Source organism: Strongylocentrotus purpuratus, unplaced genomic scaffold, assembly GCF_000002235.5.
Source record: "Strongylocentrotus purpuratus isolate Spur 01 unplaced genomic scaffold, Spur_5.0 spur5_scaffold_11, whole genome shotgun sequence".
Lineage (NCBI taxonomy): Eukaryota > Metazoa > Echinodermata > Echinoidea > Camarodonta > Strongylocentrotidae > Strongylocentrotus > Strongylocentrotus purpuratus.
The window spans coordinates 23,360,516-23,380,462 of NW_022145596.1; the positions used below are offsets into that span (position 1 = coordinate 23,360,516).

Below are 19,947 nucleotides of genomic sequence, written 5' to 3' on the forward strand. Positions count from 1 at the left end.
TGAACAGTTCATGCTTTTAAAGGGACTTGTTCAGATGAGAGGAAATGGCCGTGCTAAGGTAGTGACTTCAATGCTACATGTACAAGTTAGGTTAGTACAATTAAAGATAATCTGAAGTTTGAATGAAAGCAGACCACTGTAAACGATAAAAATTGGGGAAACTGATCTGATTGATTCCTTAATTCTCCCAACTATATTTCTACAATTTAATTACATTTTAGGTGAATGTAAATCGTTACAAAGCAATGAATCGGTTCTATATACAATTCCAGACATTTAAAAGCCTGTCTTATGTTTAATTTTCATGGAAAAGAGCGCATCGCACAGTGACGCCAAAGAACACCATAAATATATGTGTGGTTTGAAGAAAAAAAATCGGGAGTTCTTGCATGTTAAAGGATTAGTACAGTAGAAGGAACATATTGAGTTACATTTCATACAAGAATTACGCAGTTTTTTCATCAGCCTTCAACAATGTTACCGAGTCACTTTCACTGAGAACAAGCTATTGGCGTCGGTGTCTGTACACATGGATGGGTGGACCTCGTCGCATGTTGCTTTGTCAGGCAAACACCAACAAAAACAGCGCGTCGGAGTGTGTCTAACCAAGGAATTTTAAGAGCTGGAGTCCCAACTGGCAACAAATCATTTCAAGCAGATGCCGTTTTCTGCAGAATCTGCAGGTGTGCTGTATTAAACTTCTGTTACCTTTGATGTCTGCGATTAGATGCCGCCAACGTCATTGGAAAGCTTGAGTAATGATTTTTGTCATAAAGGAAAATCGTTAACATTTCACAATTGGATCTGCTCAAGTTAATGGAAAATGGAGAAGAAAAAAATACCAATTTCTCACTTATTTTAGGCAATTTTTCGTAACAATTTCATATGACAACTACTATTTTCGGGTAAAGCAGGTTACATCTTGCTAGACCAAGCCACCATACCTATCAACCAGTGAACTTAATCAACTTCTCTCAAGAAGGCCCCTTTCTAGATAAATAGGTCATTTGAGCTATGAAACTGAATACGGTATAAATGTGATTTTTCATGGTACCCTCAATTCTGAATATTAATTGGTAAAGGTATGTATAAGCGACGGTTCAAGGAGATCGATATAAAATGCATGATGCATTTTACGGTACCCTTTGATTATCATCCTTTCCTGGTATTTCTTATTTCAAGATTATGAGCTGGTACCTTCTTTTTCCGAGTGGGGATCAACATTTTGAGATCCTTCGTAAATCCCTACCTGTACTATTTCGAGAATCGTCAGATACACCGTATGCGACGCATGACGTTGAATATGTCATTGAAATGCGTGCGTTTGGTTCTATCATTGTTCTAACCTTTATGGCCGGTCCGGATTCCAATTTTTTGGATGGGGGAGATATTGCAGCTTTAACTCATATTTTAATTGAATATATTGATTAGACTCGAGATAGAGAGAGAGAGAGAGAAGGAGAAGAGCCGTGTTGTGACATTATCATGACTGGTTTCTTTTCTCTCACAATTTACATCACAAGTCAGCCCTAATCTCGTTCTCTGCAATAAACTCTCTAATTCTGTTGTTTGTTTGTCTATTCTCTCTCTCCCCCTCTCTTTTCACTGTTTTTTTCTCCTCACGCACTTTCGCGATCCTTGAGACTTTTTTCTTCAAAGAAAAGCTATACCGGGCGAACACCACCGACGATCCAGGAACAATAGATGAGAAGAGATTATCGGGCAGAAGAACCAATGGGAGTAAGGCCTAGCCCCAAACACAAAAGAACTTATCAAACATACCACGCTCCACTACTCATCGATGGGTGTCGTAAGAAGGGCTTTCAAAAGGCATTCGTCTTCGTAATAGACGCATATATTATTCACTCTCTCTGGAACTTGGTTGTATGCGTTTGTGGTATATTTGGGGAACAAATCGGCGTGAAAAAGGCATATAGTCAATGTCCTGTCGGCGGAATATACGAATGTTTTCGATCTTCAGGATATATTAGAGTACGATCATACGTGTCACAACGTGGTTCTAAGTATATTTAGTATAAAAGTGAAGCAGTGTCGTCTTTCCTCATGAAACAAATACCAGGACCATCGTGCACTATGGTGAAGAGATATTACACTATCAGAGTCAGTCGGACGGTGGCCCATGTTTTCTGTCTCTGTTTCGCCATCACTTTTTGCACTCTTCTCGTAGCTTTGCCCTCGTTGGAAAAATCTCGCCAGTCATCGCCGTTCATCGAGGTCGATCGGCGGGCGGGGTCTTCCGAGCACGACATCGAGGTCCAGGATGAGCCCTTGGTCCTAGTGGAGTACGACCCGGCCGAGGCGGCCCTGAAACGGGAAGAGGACAAGATGAGAGAAAGGGCGGCGAAAGAAGCCAAGGCGAGACAGGATGCCGAGAGAAGGCTCGGTGAAAGGGAAAGAGTAAGAGAAACGGAGAGGGACAGGGAAAGAGATAGGCAGAGATACGTGGAGAGGGAAGAACCGAGGTTGCCTGCGAGGGCCCCTGTACGTGAAGCCCCCAAAGAGGTGGCTCGCCGACCAGATGAACGACGGGTAGAATCAGCTCCCGTCAGGATCAAGCTACCTAACGGCATGAAGGGATGCGCCAGACCCTCTCCCTATGGACGTGGTTATAATGTTGATCGCGACACCACTGGACAAATCAATGCTGCCTGCACAATGGACGAAAAAGAGGTAACACGGGGTCCACCCCTCCCTTATACTATTACACGAAATTTCACTTATCTCTCACTTGTACCTCACTCGATCACGACCCACCTTTTCGGTCTTGTTCCTATCCCCCTTTTTCGGTCTAGAGCCTATCCATGGATTCCGTTGACTTTTTCCTTAACCTTTTCCTTAAAGGTAAAGACCAGTATTGGCAACGCCCCAATTTCAAAAAATGAAATGGAAGCTCTCATTACCAATCATGTGAAAGAATATGTTTTGACTAATACATGATGATAAAAAATTTGCCGGGAAACCGCCTACTAATTCATATATTTGGTAAATTTATTTCTCTCATGGTCTGGTGAGAGAGATAGGGTAGTCCCATATACATCTTTCTGTGTATAGTGCTTGTAACTTTACGAAGAATGGGCCAAATTTCTTATCATTTTGATGATTCCAGAACCTTGCAGATGCTAGATGCTAGATGATCAACCTTTTCTGATCGATTCCACAACGTTTCTTTCACAATGCAATCGCATGACCATTACTGGTCTTTACCTTTAACCCGCGATTCTGGGAGAATGATGTGTTCTCAGCAGTAAGGCTTTCAGTTTCAGCTCATATATTCATCCTTCTCATAATTAGTGTGTTGTCAAGTAATCTGGCTTAGTTGTTGGTTCTTTGTGGGTTATTCTACTCGTACATGCATGGGGTTGTCATATATTTTGTTTCCGGTCCGTCTTTACACCACCATCTCATCAATGAGCTATACTTATTTTCTTCACACAAGAGCATAATTGCTGCAGCCTTCCTCTCCTTTCTATCATACTTTCAAAAGCTAAAGTAAAGTTTTCCAAAAAAAAGGTACAATTCAATCTGCGTTATCTCAAAATGAATGGTTATTTTCCACGGAACATATAAATTCTAAAGCTGTTATGCGTCGTCATGGTTGAATTGCAATGTGTACTGCCACGCCTAGTTCGTTTAATTGCGTTTTATACCAATACAATAGAAGTAACCATATTACATAGTGCACTCTCTATGAATGTCTATACTCTGCTGGCATTTAATCAACATAATTCACCAAAAGTTAAATAGAAGGTCGAATTACTTTTTGTAAACGGGAGAATTGGTGATGATTTTTTTCTTTTCTTCTAATGTATTTTGGGAAAAGCTTTCGTAAAAGAAATTTCTCTTGAATAATATTGCCCTTCTATAGTGTCCTCATATTATATTCGAAATATGACGAGAAACAGATGAAAAATTCGGATCGAACTCTCGTGCCACACGTTTGTTTAGTCACATCATGGAGTTTACTAGCTAGTAAAAAACCATAGTCCCATATACCCATTTATGTATGCAGTGCATCTGTATTTGAAGACTTGAGTTCCGTTCTTCTTCTTCCAGTTAAGTGCCGCTTCATGGTGATTCCAAAGCTCACATTATTCTCCAATCCTTGTTTACCGATAACCGACAATCAATTGCTTCCAGAGAGTTTCTCTCAATAACTCAACTAAAAGGTACTATGTCCCATTTGCAGGCCAACAAAAAATGAAATAAATTCCAACGGCATTTTAAAGATAGTACTAAAAAAGGGGGCTTGAAAATGTCTTTAAGTGGGAAAATAAAGACTATTAGTTGTCAAATCGACTTAAGAGCTATAGAGCCAGTAAGTAATAGTCTGATTTTCAGACTATTGTACCGATTGGTCGTACGTTTTATGCTGCGCAAAGATTCAATTAGTTTGATTTTGGCTATTACAATAAGTGGGTTGTTGATGTAGACAAATGCTCATGTACCCTTTATAGCTCCTTTTTATGAATGTTACATGTATTACCAATGCAGAAAAAAGCCAATCAGTCATTCTATAGTGTCTGACAGTGAAGTCTAGCAAGTAAGCTGGTTTCCTTGCATAATTTGAATATGAGGACAGTGCTAACGTTTAAATTTCATAACTAGGACATACATGACATATTCATAATTACTGCAAATTTCTACAGAATTTGATGTTGGCTGCAAAAGGGACATACTATCTTTAACGATACATTTCGATAACGGGTAAATATTTGTCATCGTTACCACTATGCATGCATATCAAGATGGAGGAAAGGGGTATGTTGTCTGGTGTTTGATCTTCTTCTTTGGGGTTAAGTCTAGCTCCTTCACAGTTGAAGGTTCTTGCAGACTGATGAGTGTGTGTGTTTACGAGAGCCATGGTTCAATGCTATTAACATGGTGCAAGTAAAAAGGTTTTACTCAGTGGCTTTCTCTTTTTTGTGTGTCTTTGTATTTCCGACGTATGTCTGGAAAGAATTAGAATGAGGAAGTTGACCAAAAAAATTGAAATGCTGTTTTGGAAGGCACAAGAAATCTCATTATTATTTTAAGATTGATGGGTTTCGTTGGTAAAAAAAAGATAAAGGGAAAGCCAACCTCGCTATTAAACTACTCTAAAAATCAGAGAAGCAGATTATTGAAAGTCTGAACGAAATCGGACAAACCAGGAATACTAAAGAATGGTTAAAAGTTGCAACCACTATAAGTATGGGCGGTTTTAATTGGCTGAATCTACACGTTGTAGTACGGGCTGAAATGAAAAATAAATATGATTTCATTTTCATTATTGAATCAAAATCAGTCGTTTGCTTTTTACAAATTATTGTGCGTGAAGTTAGAACGCTAATGATCATTCTCTTCTCTCAGCAATTGACAATACTTCCGTAAACATGACAGCAAAAGTGTCCTTCACATTTATAGTTGTACTAGTAATCTTTGGTTTTGTTTTTCTAATTATGACGATGAGTGTCAATAATCACATAACAAAAATTGCCGGTGTCGGCTGCCTTAAAGATAAACTTGAGTTCTGGTAATGCGATTGCATTGTGAAAGAAAAGGTGTGGAATGGATTAGAAAAGTTGATCATATAGCATGTAAGTAATGGTGTGTAATGCAAGGTTCTGGAGTCATCAAAATCATCATAAATTTGGCAGAGTCTTGGTAAAGTAACAATCACTTACACAGAAAGATGTATATGGGACAATAGTCATGGTGTCGGGGCTAGTACTACCCTGATTTCCTTGTCTTTCTATGCTCATTACTCAGCCAGTATACATTTTCTTCCAAAATTATTTGGCACATTACATTTATTTGTAATCTTGAACATTCAGTGTAAGTTTCGTTGGATTCTGTGAGAATTCATTTTCTTTTTTTACCAGAACTCAAGTTTATCTTTAACTTTATTGATCAATTTCAGTAGTGCTTTATATTGATATCTGATTTAAAAGTTAACGTTATGATATTGATTATGAGCAAATGAATACGATAAGCAACTAAATGAGTGATTAAACAGATTAATAAATTGTTCATAAAATCAGTAATGACAAAGATATTCTGGAGGATGCATACCCCACTCCCAATCATGTATCCCACTTTTTGGGAAATAGCGGGTTAATTTGAGCACGTCCGAGCTAGTTTGTGATGAGCCTATCAGTCTGGTGAAGACGCAATTTCGAGCTTCGGGATAATATCCGAGTCTGAAAATAGCGGGTTATTTGGCAAACTTGAGCTGATGAAGACAAGGCCTAGGCTCTTAGGGATCTATCGTTGTTGGTTAGCTAATTAGGGAAATAGGTCAATTTTGACCATAATGACCGACTACATTTTCTTTTCTTGATATCAACTTTAATTATGAAAAGTAATTGACTTTTTTATTTAGTTATATTTCTTGTAATGTTATCCCTGTATTTTTCAGGAATACAGAACAAGGTTATTATGTGAAATTGAATTTCACTTCCCTCTCTTTATTTATATATCCAAAGATAACCAACGTATATATATTTTCTCTCATTCATGTAGTTTTTTCAGGGATATGGATAAATCCATTTTCAGATATAAATCTCGGAACTCTTGCTGTAATCTACCCCGTGATATAAATAGTGAACCATAAACCGACCCTCGCTTGTGCAAATTTGGAAAAGAATCTTGAGGATAAAAATCAGACTGCAATCTTTCCTCTGGACAATAGAGACCTCAAACCAGCGTCCCAAGCTGTCAAGGTTGATGGTTCCAAAGAAATTGTGCCTTTAAAGATAAACTCCAGTTCTGGTTAAAAAAAAGAAAATTAATTCTCACAGAATCAAACGAAACTTACACTGAATGTTCAAGATTACAAATAAATGACATGTGCCAAACAATTTTTGCAGAAAATGTATACTGGCTTAGCAATGAGCATAGAAAGACAAGGAAATCAAGGCAGTACTAGCCCCGACACCATGTGTGTTGTCCCATATATAGCTTTCTGTGTACAGTGCTTGTTACTTTACCAAGACTCGGCCAAATTTATGATGATTTTGATGACTCCAGAGCCTTGCAGTGCACACCAATATTTACATGCTACACATGATCAACTGTTTCTGATCCATTCCACACCATTTATTTTTCACAATGCAATCGCATTACCAGAACTCACCTTTATCTTTAACATTAACAATGGTGTTGTGATCCACCAATTTCACACGGTAGTATACTGTACGGTATTATGAAAGAAGAAATAGAAGAAGTTTTAACTGTACCTAAAGTGTAATCCCTACACCAGTGTATTAATAGCTCAAAGTAGTAAACCATGTACACTCGTTACCTCACATGTGATGTGATGTAAAATAAAAAGAAACCCGGTCAGAATGTTTGGTTGGTTTGATGATTTGATTTTTTAGCAAGGTCTTGTATTCTTGTACGTAAGCATTCACGTGACTGGCGGCTTAAATACCCCCGTCTCAATATACTGTAAGACGATTTGTTGCGATCCCCATAATCGAAAAAGCGTTGTTGTAGATCTTTGCTTGATATTTTAAACTTTCTCCATCGTTTCTTGAACCTATCCCCTAGTCGCCACAACATTTTGAATATCATTCAAAACTTCCGCAGCGAGATCGCGGAGGTGCTGAAGAGCGTATTAAAAAAGACATACATGTATATGTGTAGGTCTGACGTAGCAGCTGCGCTTACAGTACATTACAAGCGCATTACATTGAAAATGACTTCGATCGCCAGGTGTTTGCAGGCCCATTGCCAAGACAGTAATGCCACGTTACTTCCGTTTTATACGACGCGATCACTTCGTACTCAACACCCTTCATACCGCTGCCGGTGTTCGCGCTGCGCTCATCCAGCGTTGCTGATGCTTTTCTTCACTTCCCCATTATTCTGATATTGCTTAAAAAATTACTAATTTGTTTCTCTCATATTTCTGCTTTTACGAACACCAACTTAATATCAGGATGGACTTTCCCTTGAATAGGAGGGGGTGTATTTGGATTATGTTATGGCATTGCTCACAATTATTACACACGAATTTCAGTTTCAGAGACCCTTCTACATGTATGAAATGCAAGCATGGCAATGTATTGTATAATGTAGTGCAAACGGTATTGAATACATTCTGTTGTAAACGATAATTTACTCCATATTTATTGATATGATGATGATATTAGAACTACTCGATTACAACAACAAAAGGGAACAAGATTTTTTAAAAAAATTAATCACATATAATTACTTTGTGTATAATGAGCACCGGGACTTTACGCCCATTGACTATGAGTATCTCATCGATTATCCATTTCAGAACGGGGGTGTTTCACAAAGAATAGGATCGACTGACGTTGGACGTGAGAGCAACCAGTGGCATAAACGGCCTGTCATAGTTCAAGTCCAACTTACATGTACATGTAACTCGATATTGTAAACACTCCCCAGGAGTGAATACGTGATGTTAAGATATTCTATTTCTATGCCGGTAAGGAGTCTATGTTGAGGTGCTTGAACATCGGTGTATAAAAATAAGAAAAGCGAGGCACATTGAACCCAACATGCACATGCTGGATCAATTCAGTAACTCCGACAAAGTTTTGACCACATTTGGAAGGAAAATGAAAATATTCCAGGACACCTTGTTATAATCCACAGGGGGTGGATAAAAATGTTTAATCTCTATAAAACACAATTAAGTTACGTGGATCACCAAAACTTTGTCGGTTGCAGGTCGGTTAGGAGTCGGTCTTGAATATATATACATCTCCCAGGACACCTTATTGTGATCCTCAGGGGGTGAATTGAAATGTTCACATCTTGTTTCTTTTTTAAATAAATTAAGTTACTCCAAACCACCAAAACTGTGTTGGGTATTGGTCGGTTAGGAGTCGGTGTTGACTGGGGCACAGCTTGATTGAGAACGACGGGATAACAATGCGCTGACACGTTTTTAACTTTCACGTTTGGAAAAGAGGCTATAGTTCCAAATTGGTCGCGAAGGACACGAGGCAAACAAACCACCCCTCGATCAAGTTGAAAGACATGAGGAAAGTTTTTACCATCTGTTCTGAAGTGGTTCCACATGGAAGGCGTGTACCATCGTGAAGTGGTCAAACATGGTGGCGGGTCCAGGATTCTCTGGTTCGGTGGGGGGGGGGGGGGTGGCGTCTGAAAATCTGTGATACGAGGATAAGATTATAAATCTTTTGGATCTTACGTAGGCTATGTATATTTAATAATGTTATATATATATATATATATATATATGTTTTTATTTATTTAGTTAGTTATTATGATACGAGTAAGTGGCACGAAGCGCCCCTTTCTCGACCCCGGTGACCCCCTGGATCTACCACTGAAACTGTTCTAATTACATGTTATAAGGCCCTTGACTTTTTCACGACACTGCACGTCGAGGGCGGACAATTGTCATTTAAATAAACATGAATTATGTTAGCCACCGCTCGGCTCTATAGCGTATATATTAGAATATATATGAATTATTGCCTGACCTTTTTTTGTTTTTTGTTAATGATTATTCGAATTTTATTTCATGAAACCACACAGGCGAACCGTTTTTTCCAAGGGGGGTGACAATTAATATCCACGAAAAATTGATTACCCCCCAAAAAAAACAAATGTAAGGATTTGTTTGACCCGTACAATCCCCTCTCTTCCACTCAGAGCCCGAGCCCCTCCTCAACCCCTCCGCCCCCACTTTCTGATAATCCTGAATCCACCCCTGTGACCTACTATACTATGTCCCTCGATTTTGTTTTGATTTGTTTCAGAAGTCATACATTACAGATAACACATGTATGTTTGCTCCCTCCCCCAATGTACATGTCCATACATATCGCCATGACCCCCCCCCCCCCCCCCCCCCTCTCACCCTCATATTGAAATATGTATTGTTCTGTTTGTTTTGTCACCTAGTCCCCTAGCTGAGTACTTTTCGGTACGTCGTTCAAAGATATTCATTTAAGAATGCCTTTTTGCTCATGTACTCCACCCATCTCTCCCTTACCTCTTTGGGGAAACATGACTTTTATTATATATTGTTCGTGTTGACATGTACACGTATAATGTACAAAGGTCAGTTGAACATAACTACCCTGAAGGCCTATACATGTAGACCTACATGTATTTACTCGTTAAATGTATGTTAAATTTAACGAATGTCTGTTACCCCTCCTCCTCCTCTTCCATCACGCCACTCCCTCTTCAAAGTCTTAACCCCCTTTAAGTAAATTGTTATGTTGGTTTAGACGTGCTTAGCACAGGTTGTATGATTAGGTCTTATACCAATGGTGTGCTCATCTGTCTTGAGAGGGGTGTGTCTGTTTACCCATTCCCCTTCTCCCTTTCATTCATGAACCCCTTTCTCCAGAACGCTTGACCTTTGTAAAGTCTGACCTGTTTTGTGTTCCGTGGACAATGGAATGCCGAAGGCCAGTCTTAACGCTTTCAACGGTGTGTAATAGTACTTACACTTTACAGTAGGCCTGAGTCCCTTCAGAAACAAACAGTACTTGCAGTTATGCTTTTCCCGTGTCTTGGAATGTTCATTTTAGTGTTCTTTTGATCTTTCGCGCTAAGCTATCCCCTCGTCAGGCCAAACGTCATAGCAAATACAAAACGTTGGAGGGAATACAGTTTTAAAAAATGTATTACATAACTCTTGGGCAAGTTAATCAAACCAATCAAGAACAATTGTCGCATTTGCATATTTTCCATACTCAGTAATTGCAGTACATGGTCCCGGAATTGCTAAAACTTTGAGACAAGTATTGGAGGTATTTTTGGCTTTCGTAAAATATTTACAAAATACATGTATATCGGGGTTTAATCTCTACGTAATAGAGTTGAAAGTGACATTTTTCTCTTCTCGATTTTGCCCTATGTTTTTCTTGGTTTTCATACTACATGTATATACTTCCCTCTCTTCTTTCGTTGCTTAGGGAAAATAAAAGATAAAACCTTTTTTAAACTCATGTTAACTTTTACATATACTTCCGCGGCTTCTTTCTTTTACGTTACATTTAATGCATATCATCTTCATGTGCTGAACTATGAGAATGAAATATTGCATTTTAAGGAAAAAGTCTGATTTTTTACAAACAAAATAACCTTGAATACTTGTGTTTTTAATGTGAAGACAATGCTTTGCGTCTATCGTACGAGCGAATTTAAAATAAAAAGCATTCCTCAACATCAACAATGTAGATATTTCATATTTGTTTGGACACAGATGTCAGGATTTAAGACTGTGTTTTGATACCCAGGCGGACTGGTGACCCGATAAATATCGTTTTTAGAGCCTCGTTATCCTTGACAATGACTCTCTGGTAGCTGGTGTTATTCTTGTCCTGGCTCCTTGGGATACGCGATGCTTGAAAAGGGCACATCTGTAGCGGTTCTAGAAGGAGGGTGTGTTGCTTGGGGATTCAACCACCCCTCCCCATGTCTTCAACCCTCCCCCCTAAAAAAGGATCTTCAAGCCCTTCACTAAATTATAAGTGAATTTATTAAGCGAGACACAAGTACACAATTAACTCCAATTCCCCCGTGCCCCAACCCCCGCTCCTACACGCACAAGCACACATACACAAAGATAACAAAAAGCATTCACAAAGAACCATGTCTGGTGCACATCGTCCAAAATGGAAATATATAAAATATATAAAAGACCAACTTATTTTGACAGAGCTACATACCATCATCATGATTCTTTTCTCACTCATTTGATAATTTCCACGTTAAAATCATCTCATATAAACATAATATTCTATGCCACAGACTTACACCGGACAGCATGCGACTGACATTTAGTCCTAGCAAAATAAATTAAAACCATGCTTGTGTTCAATACATACACCTGTATTACACGCCTGAATTTCACATACATGTAGCCTCAATAAGGTGATTAGCAGGTACTGGCATAATAGTTTTTTAATGTTACTAGAATATCAAAATGAAAGCATTCGCCGAATAATGACAAAAATGTGCTCCTTTTTTTTAAATTCTCATTGATACGTTCTATGAAAGCAATTAATGAAACAAATGCAAATCAAATAAAATATCATTAAAAACATCAATGAAATTTCATTTAATAAAAAGTATATATGTGTTGTCCACAGGCGAGTACGCAGGGGGGGGGGGGTTGGGGTTAAACCCCCCCCCTTCTTTTTTTTTTGTCCTCTTATTAGGAGGCCTGATTCTTTAAGTAGTAGAATGGAGGGCATCGTCAACCCAGACATACTCAAAGTCAGAGGTGGTTTAAATCTACACAATCCAGACTCGGTACAACACAATTTGTTTCGAGATGGGAAACGTCAGACAGCATACGAATGACGTTATGATGTCTGCGAAGAAAATAATACATCATGCTATCCTTGAACTAGACTATGTATTTTTATTTTTCTCAAATGCCACGTGTTAATGGTGGTGTTTGTGGAACAGTTTTCGGAGAATAGTTCTCGGGTCAATTCAATCGTCAGGCGGTGTGGCTGATGCATTTTGGCGCTGCTTCGCAGCTGGAAAAGCCGAGATGGGATAAACCTGTATGTTTGCATTCATGATTGATAACAACACATGATTCGGGTCATTAAACGGTTCGATTGCGTGAACATCTGCTCCTAAAAACCTGCTTTCAATATGGTTCCATTGACCGAAATTCATTCAAAAGCGAATTCAAGATTGTCCGAAAGGGGCGGATGAGGGCGTTTTTTTCGCTCAAAGGGACGACAAGAAGTTTTCCCCATGAACCGGATTGGGAAACCTCCCACCCCCGAAAAGGATGGCTCTTGAACTGCACTCTTATTCGAAATGTGACAACTTGCAAGAAATAGCTGTTTTGGACCAAACATTCATGTCACGTGTTTGCGCAGTCCCATAATACACATTGCTGTATAATGCAGTGCATTTCAATTTTAGCAAGGCTCAGTCTATTTCTTATCATTTTAAGACTCCAAATCAATTCAATTAAAGCAAGAAAATGAAAGAAACAAATATTTAAGTGAAATTTGAGCCAAATTTTCTGAGGCGAAATATAGACGTTGACGTGTACACGAAAAGTGGGAGGGGAGCTCGAACGATACGTCACAGAGTGGCCAATTCGTGTTTGATTGATTGCACGTGCAAAAATTCTTAACTTTTTTTTTTTTATATTTAATCAGTTTTTGCTTAAACTATCATTCACACGTTTCTCTCATAGTTCTGCTTCTATTACAACCAACTTGATATCAGGCTGTAACTGTTCCTACATCGTGTAATGGCTTTACTAGGACTATGAGCGTGGAGGGCGATACTGGGTTTGAGATGTTGTCTGTCATCTTGTATTACCGCTGTGCTTTTGTCCTTTACATTTCACGAATATGACACGTCGTTATGGGCCGTCTCCAATCCCCTCCCCCCCCCCCCCCCCCCTCCCTCACAACTCCACAACTCCCGGGTGTTTACTAGTTTGCACTTTGCAGGCACAACCCCTTGCCAATCGTTGTGCGAAACAATTTCTGCACTATAGGACTACACTAGGCTCTGTCTTACCCTTGTTTGACACAGCCAGATACTGCAAATACAGGCTCCACTAAAGGATTTAGCAATTGTGGTCAAAGTGCCAAATTAGAGCCTGTGCTTGCTAACTAAGCGTTAACCCTTTTTTCCATTGAATATCAATCCACCCCCTCCCAAACAGTGCATGCCATGAACTTTTTTGTTTTGTTTGGGAGGGGGTGGACTGATATTGCACGCATTAATAGAAAAGTTATTGTCAATCTGTGATTGGGTCCACTTTCCTTGGTATGTACACTGTTGGTCATAATGGTGGAATATTTATTTTTACCCCAGTTTAGGGAAGGATTTTCAAAAATTATTTATTTCTAATAGATCTAGATAATGGCATACATTCTCAGATTTTATTGAAAATTAATTTGCGAGTGTTTGTTTTGCGTGACTGCTTAATCATATGTGTGCTACTATGCTAATCAGCTAAGGGACCTACGTCCTTAAGTCGTAACTGACAGTAATGAGGATTAATGCCTCACAAAAGGGCACTAATATATAGCTGATCGACACGATTTTTATCCTGGGGCCTCACAGTAACGAGGCCATTGCTTAGCCCCTGAATCATGACTGTACGCAGTGTTTGCTAGGGTACGCGGCCCCTTCCACAAATCCCCCAAAACGAAGAAAATGCAATAAATTGTCAAAAATTCATTGCATTTTCCCCCGGCCCCCAACAGGAAAAATTCCTCTTTAGGGCCATGCATTATTGTTCAAGGCATGGCCACACAGAGGAATTTTTCTTGTTGGGGGCCGCTTTTGGCATCCTTTTTGCGTCTTCCTTTCGACCTACAATACAAGAGCCAGAAGCGTATCCACTGTCCAATTCGAAAGATTATCTTTGTAGGCTTTCCTTACCATCATTGTTGTGTTTTTGTTGTTGTTTTTGTTGTTACATTCGTTTGTTCGTATTTTTTTTTAACAACGCGTACGTAAAATGCGTGCGTCGTGGCGCCCGCTTTGACTTTAATGGCGCCTTGCCCTAAAATCACCATGGCTTAGCATTGCCATATTTCAGGATGAACAAGTCCACTGGGACAAGCATGTCCATGGGACAAGTAAAGTAAAGAACCCGTTCAGAGAATGTCCCCGAACTCACAGATGACAAGCCGATCTATTTGGCTTGCCTAAATAGGGATGATTCATTGAGAAATATAAACCGGGCAGCTGAGGACAATGATCAGAGACATGGTATAGGAATGATGGATGTGCAAGACTCCAAGAGATATCGGAGTACTATTGGAATATCCATCACTACTACATAGATTATATATCGGAGATACAGCTGGCATAAGCTGAGATGAAACATACGCGAGTTATCGAGCTTTGACCCCTCCGACCAGATATCACTTTACTAATGTCTGCTCTCGTCAACATTCCAGCCAACAGCTGAAAGGGTCTCTGGAGGTATCCAGAGATGTCTTGCGAAGAAGGAGGGGGCATTTGGGACGCAGAAAAGATGGGAACTTGATCTTGACAAGTTGACACGTACATGTATATGTTGGACGGAGAATCGGGATGGTTCCTTGATGATTATGTAGAGCCGACGAAGAAAGAGAGAGAGAGAGAGAGAGAGTATTGCCCTAGGTTCAAGTTCACTTTTCTTTATTAAAATAATTTAACCCGGTACTGATGATCATTTTTTTACGATGTTATTGCCATGTGACGCTACATAAAATAACGTACCACAGTATCGTTCATTGTCATAACAAATATTCAAATAGTATGGTAGAGTCGATGGAATCACATATTCTCTTTTGTCAAGACATTTAATACAATATCAAAACGCTAAACAAAACATGGTTGTATTTGTAGGGCCCTCAAGGAGAGAACAATATGGACGCCGTTGAGACTACAGTGTGTAAACAAAGCATCTATCCATAACCATTATGCAAATAATATCAATGTTGAAAATGTCTCATTTTCAGCGTCATGCACTTCAAGAGATCAGCCACTAACATACCTGCGGAACAATAGCACTGACAAGTATTTGCTTCGTCATTCGTGTTTACTGTCTGGAATAATACAGATTACGTTTTTAATAAATGGCGTCGCCCCAGGGGAGGCAAAAGGAGAGAAAGAGAGAGAGAGAGAGAGAGAGAGAGAGGGAGTATCCCAGGGGTTCACATTACATTTTCTTTGACATTATTAAACCTGGCACTGTTTGATAATAAGAATAAGTCCTGGCTGGTCTACTCGTTTAGATGACAGGTCTGTTTTTAATCTTATCGTGTTGGTAGTAAACACTTTGATTATAATGCCGTCTCCGTCAGCAATCGTAGTTCGTGATGCGCGGTGTATTACGTGAAGGCCACGTACAATGTACAGGCAGTGTATACAACTATTGTTGCCAATACAGTTTCTCGTCAAGCATAAGGAAACAACGTACAGTTAAGATTTGCCAAAAAATTAGAGAAATCATGAATGCATTTCTTGTCATTTTGTAAATAAAAAAGGAAATAAGAGGTCTAATAAATTACACAATTATTTTTTCAATCCAGATTTTCTCTTTTATTATGAAATGAAAGGGAAACTGATAAAGGCCTGAATAGCATCACGGAGATGAACATGTACAATGTAAACATGTTTTCTCTCCTGGTGCATTCTTTCTCGTCGTTGCGCCAGTGATGTTAATACAGGATAGGGATGGGGCACATACCCCCCTCCCCCCTTCCACCACCACCACCACCACCACCTCCCATCCCCCTCTCCTCGAGAAAATTGATTGTGTAATCTTTGAAATGTTCAACTACAACCAATGTAACGACTACACTTTTTTTAATTGTTTACCCCCTCCCCAACCATCTGGTTCTGACAATAGATCAACGCCCCAATGTGGCGTAGCCGCTGCATTTTTCTCCGCATATCTCTCCATGACCTCAACGGGACTCTCTCCATTAGTCAGACAAGTTTGTTTAGTTTATCTACGACTCAACTTTGACAGCATGTACCGTATTGTGTAATCTCTTTTCCTCTCTCACCTTTGACAAAGCCGTATCGACAATTGAATATTCCGATACATTTCTCTCGAATTGTGATTGCTTTGGCCACAGAAATAAAGAATGTCAAGAAATGCGTCAAATCAAGGAATAACTCCTTGCTCAAATCATATGCGGGGTTTCAAGCCCTATTTGCGCTGCATACATGGCTTCAGAGTTTCACCATTGAAACCGAGACGGTTTGCAGATGAATTGGTTGTAATGTCCCAATGCCCATGCTCCCGACATGGTCCGAAGATAGAGGCCAATTCCTCCCCGGACAACTGTCCCAAGGGCAGTTATCTTCCGAACACCAATCCCAACTAACCTCTGGACAACCACCCCTCAAGACGATCACCCCTAGAGCAATTATCCAGGAGAAACTACGCAAATTGGGATGTAGTCAATCTAAGATGGTGTGGGGGTAATGACCTTAAGGGTAGTTGTCCGGGCTAGTGTCTTAGACATCGGGAGATAGTCCAGCTAGGGCCCCGTCTTATTATAAAGAGTCCTCCAACCAATCGCATGTTTGCAGTCTCCGATCTATAATGTACATATTCGCAATTGATATCAATCGCAACTCTTTATAAGACAGGACCAATGGGTGTGCACCTGATTTTTCATAGTACCCATACTCCCATAGTCTGAGGAGTGGGGTGTACATGTCCTAGAATCTGAAGAAAACATACAGGGTGCCCGATGATTCAAAAGTCTAATCTCTTGGAACTCTATACATACAGGGACATAGTTGCCATGATCCCTTGATCACGGTCACGTAGTCTCCACTTCCGAATCGAAAGCGTCTTTCAAAAGGCACTTCAGAATGTATCTTGTCTGTATGGAATATAAGCTTAATTCACTTTTTTACCTCCGGTAGCGAAAGCTGTGAAGTGATACTGAACAGAAAAGGGTTATCAACTTGACCTTTTTGTAAACTTTAGAAGCCCTGGAGTGCAATTTCAGTCCAGCTGACGTGGTTAACTCGAACAACCACACAAAGGAAGAGTTATGTCTTCAGGATTTCTGTTTTTTTTCTTCTTCAACGTCGAGGATTGTTTGTTCTTAGCGATAAATCAGGGTGTGTTTTTTTTTCTTTCTTTCTTTATCCCCAGTGTTATAACACTCGAAATACAGAGTTATGTTTGATGATAATGTTTATTTAGATCATGGTTTACTAAGGTAAACCACTTCCTTTCTTTTCTTCATGAATCACCTCATCTTTGAAATGTGTCCTTCTTGCTTTTCGTTTTTCTTCTTGAAAATATTAATGGCACACTATGAAATCAAGTTTTGGCGGTTCATCGTCTGTGAAATTAATTATTCCATATCTGTTTTGTCTTTCTACAGGTCACTCGCAATGTCCGTAACACAACCATCAAATCCTTGTGCGCGGTAGAGGAACTGAACCACTTCTCTCTGTTGAACAGCGAGCAAAGAAGGACTCTTGACGCTCAAGTACTCGTAGACGACGCGCACAAATTTATGTACTGCTTCGTGCCTAAAGTAGCGTGCTCTAACTGGAAGCGTGTCATAAAATACATGAACAACAAGGTGCCCGACTTGGAGACGCCGATGAAGATGGACCACCGTAAAGACTTGGTCTTCCTCCACGATTTCAGCGATGAAGAAATCCAGCTCAGGCTCAAGACCTACTACAAGTTCATGTTCGTCCGGGACCCGACCGAGAGGTTACTGTCGGCGTACAGGAATAAGTTCGGGGAAAATATCGGTTCGTACAACGCCAAGTACGGTCCGAAGATCATCGAGAAGTACCGCAAACCTGGTAAGTTGATTGAAGGTTCGGATCAGTCAATGATTACCTTCGAGGAGTTCTTGCGTTTCCTGGTGGACAGCGACACCCGACGGATGGATCCTCACTGGCGACCCATGCATGAGTTGTGTCAACCCTGCGCCATGAAATACGACTTCGTCGGATCCTTTGAGCAGTTGTCGGAGGATGCTACGTTGATCATCAATAAAGTCCGTGGAAGCAGTGACGCCTATTTTCCGGCGAGACAGAGCTGGTATAAACCTACGACCGATGAGAAGAAAAATCAACAGCTGAACAATGTCCACCCTACCTACATGAAACAGGTCGTGGATAAGTACGCGAAGGACTACATCCTATTTGGATACCCGCCGCCAATTTCTGACATTACAAGGCCAAAAGGTTTATGATCTTAACCTAAGGGACATTCATTGATATTTATGTTTTGCATTGTTTCAAATGAAAATATCGATGAGAAATCCATTTAAAGATATTCTAAATCATTATATGTGGTCAGCTAAATATGAAACCAAAGATAGCATTGTTATTGCAACACACCACAGTGTTAAATCCTCGTAACCTCAAGTTTGCAGAATTTGACGAAGTGTCTTTGTGATTTGACATCTTTCGTGAGCACTTCTCTTAACCCGTTGACTACTGAATTATCTATTTCCCATAGACTAACACAGGGACCACCAGGTTCCAGTAAGCAATGGGTTAACGCCCCTCACCATTGATTCTAGTACACGTGCAGACGTTCCCCGGGTCCCCCGAAGTATGTTTGGTATGCTTGCGCCTCTTTTCCCAAGACATTTGACCCTAGATACAGAAATACATCTTGATTACCATACTTTACCAGCTGAGCGATGGTATAGTCGGGGTAGTAGCCGAATGGCATCCCTTCAGTTTTCTCAAGCTAGGTTACTTTTTTAATTCGTGTTCGTCCCTAAATTTTTCAAATTATAACGCCCCCTTATACCCCCGGTGAATTTCGGAATATTTGGTCCTTCTCTACAGGCTTACTAGGCCTTGTTCGGGAGGGGGAGGACGGAGGTTGCATAAGTATTTGCAAATTTGATCTGACAACCCCCATCTAAAATTATGTAACGTCGCTACCGGCTACGAACCCAATGAGCTTTTAGAATCAAGTGTAGTTTGACGGAGTATCCCTGTCTATCATTTTCGCTAATGACCATTCGATCTAGGAGATGTCAAAGCGTTTTCAATTCGTGTTTGTGTGTGATTGATGGGATACACGGGAATGGACACTGTCCAGTTGGTTCAAATTGCTGACAAACTGTTGTAGTGATCCGAAATTAACCATCTAGGTTAATGACTTAATGCCCTGCCCTAGAAAAAACATAATGACAGGGTTTTGTTTTTACTGATAATGGATCTAGTTAATTTATATTTCCCACATTAGTAGTTCGTATCGTGCACTTTAAAACACGAACGGAATCAGTGGGACTGAAAAAGTTGGCCTTGATGCCGATATTGCAAATGGACAATGTTCACGCAGGCGCAGGACGGATTATGGAGAAAAGAAATAGGGGGCATTCTCGCAAGCAAACAATCCGCGGAGTTTGGAAGAGTCGGTGTAAGTGATGTGAACGGCCCTTATGGCTTATGATGTGTAATGCAGGCTGAACTGGGATTGTACAC

The 19,947-nt window shown here is 40.0% G+C and overlaps 1 protein-coding gene across 1 annotated transcript; it reads left to right on the forward strand.

The window, feature by feature from the left end:
- Nucleotides 1-1,288: 1,288 nt before the first annotated feature.
- On the forward strand, nucleotides 1,289-19,823 carry LOC594830 (carbohydrate sulfotransferase 14). Its single transcript, XM_794252.5, has 2 exons — nucleotides 1,289-2,691; nucleotides 17,865-19,823. Exons 1-2 carry the CDS (start codon nucleotides 2,065-2,067, stop codon nucleotides 18,693-18,695), a joined length of 1,458 nt encoding a protein of 485 aa, XP_799345.2. The 5' UTR covers nucleotides 1,289-2,064; the 3' UTR covers nucleotides 18,696-19,823.
- Nucleotides 19,824-19,947: the final 124 nt, after the last annotated feature.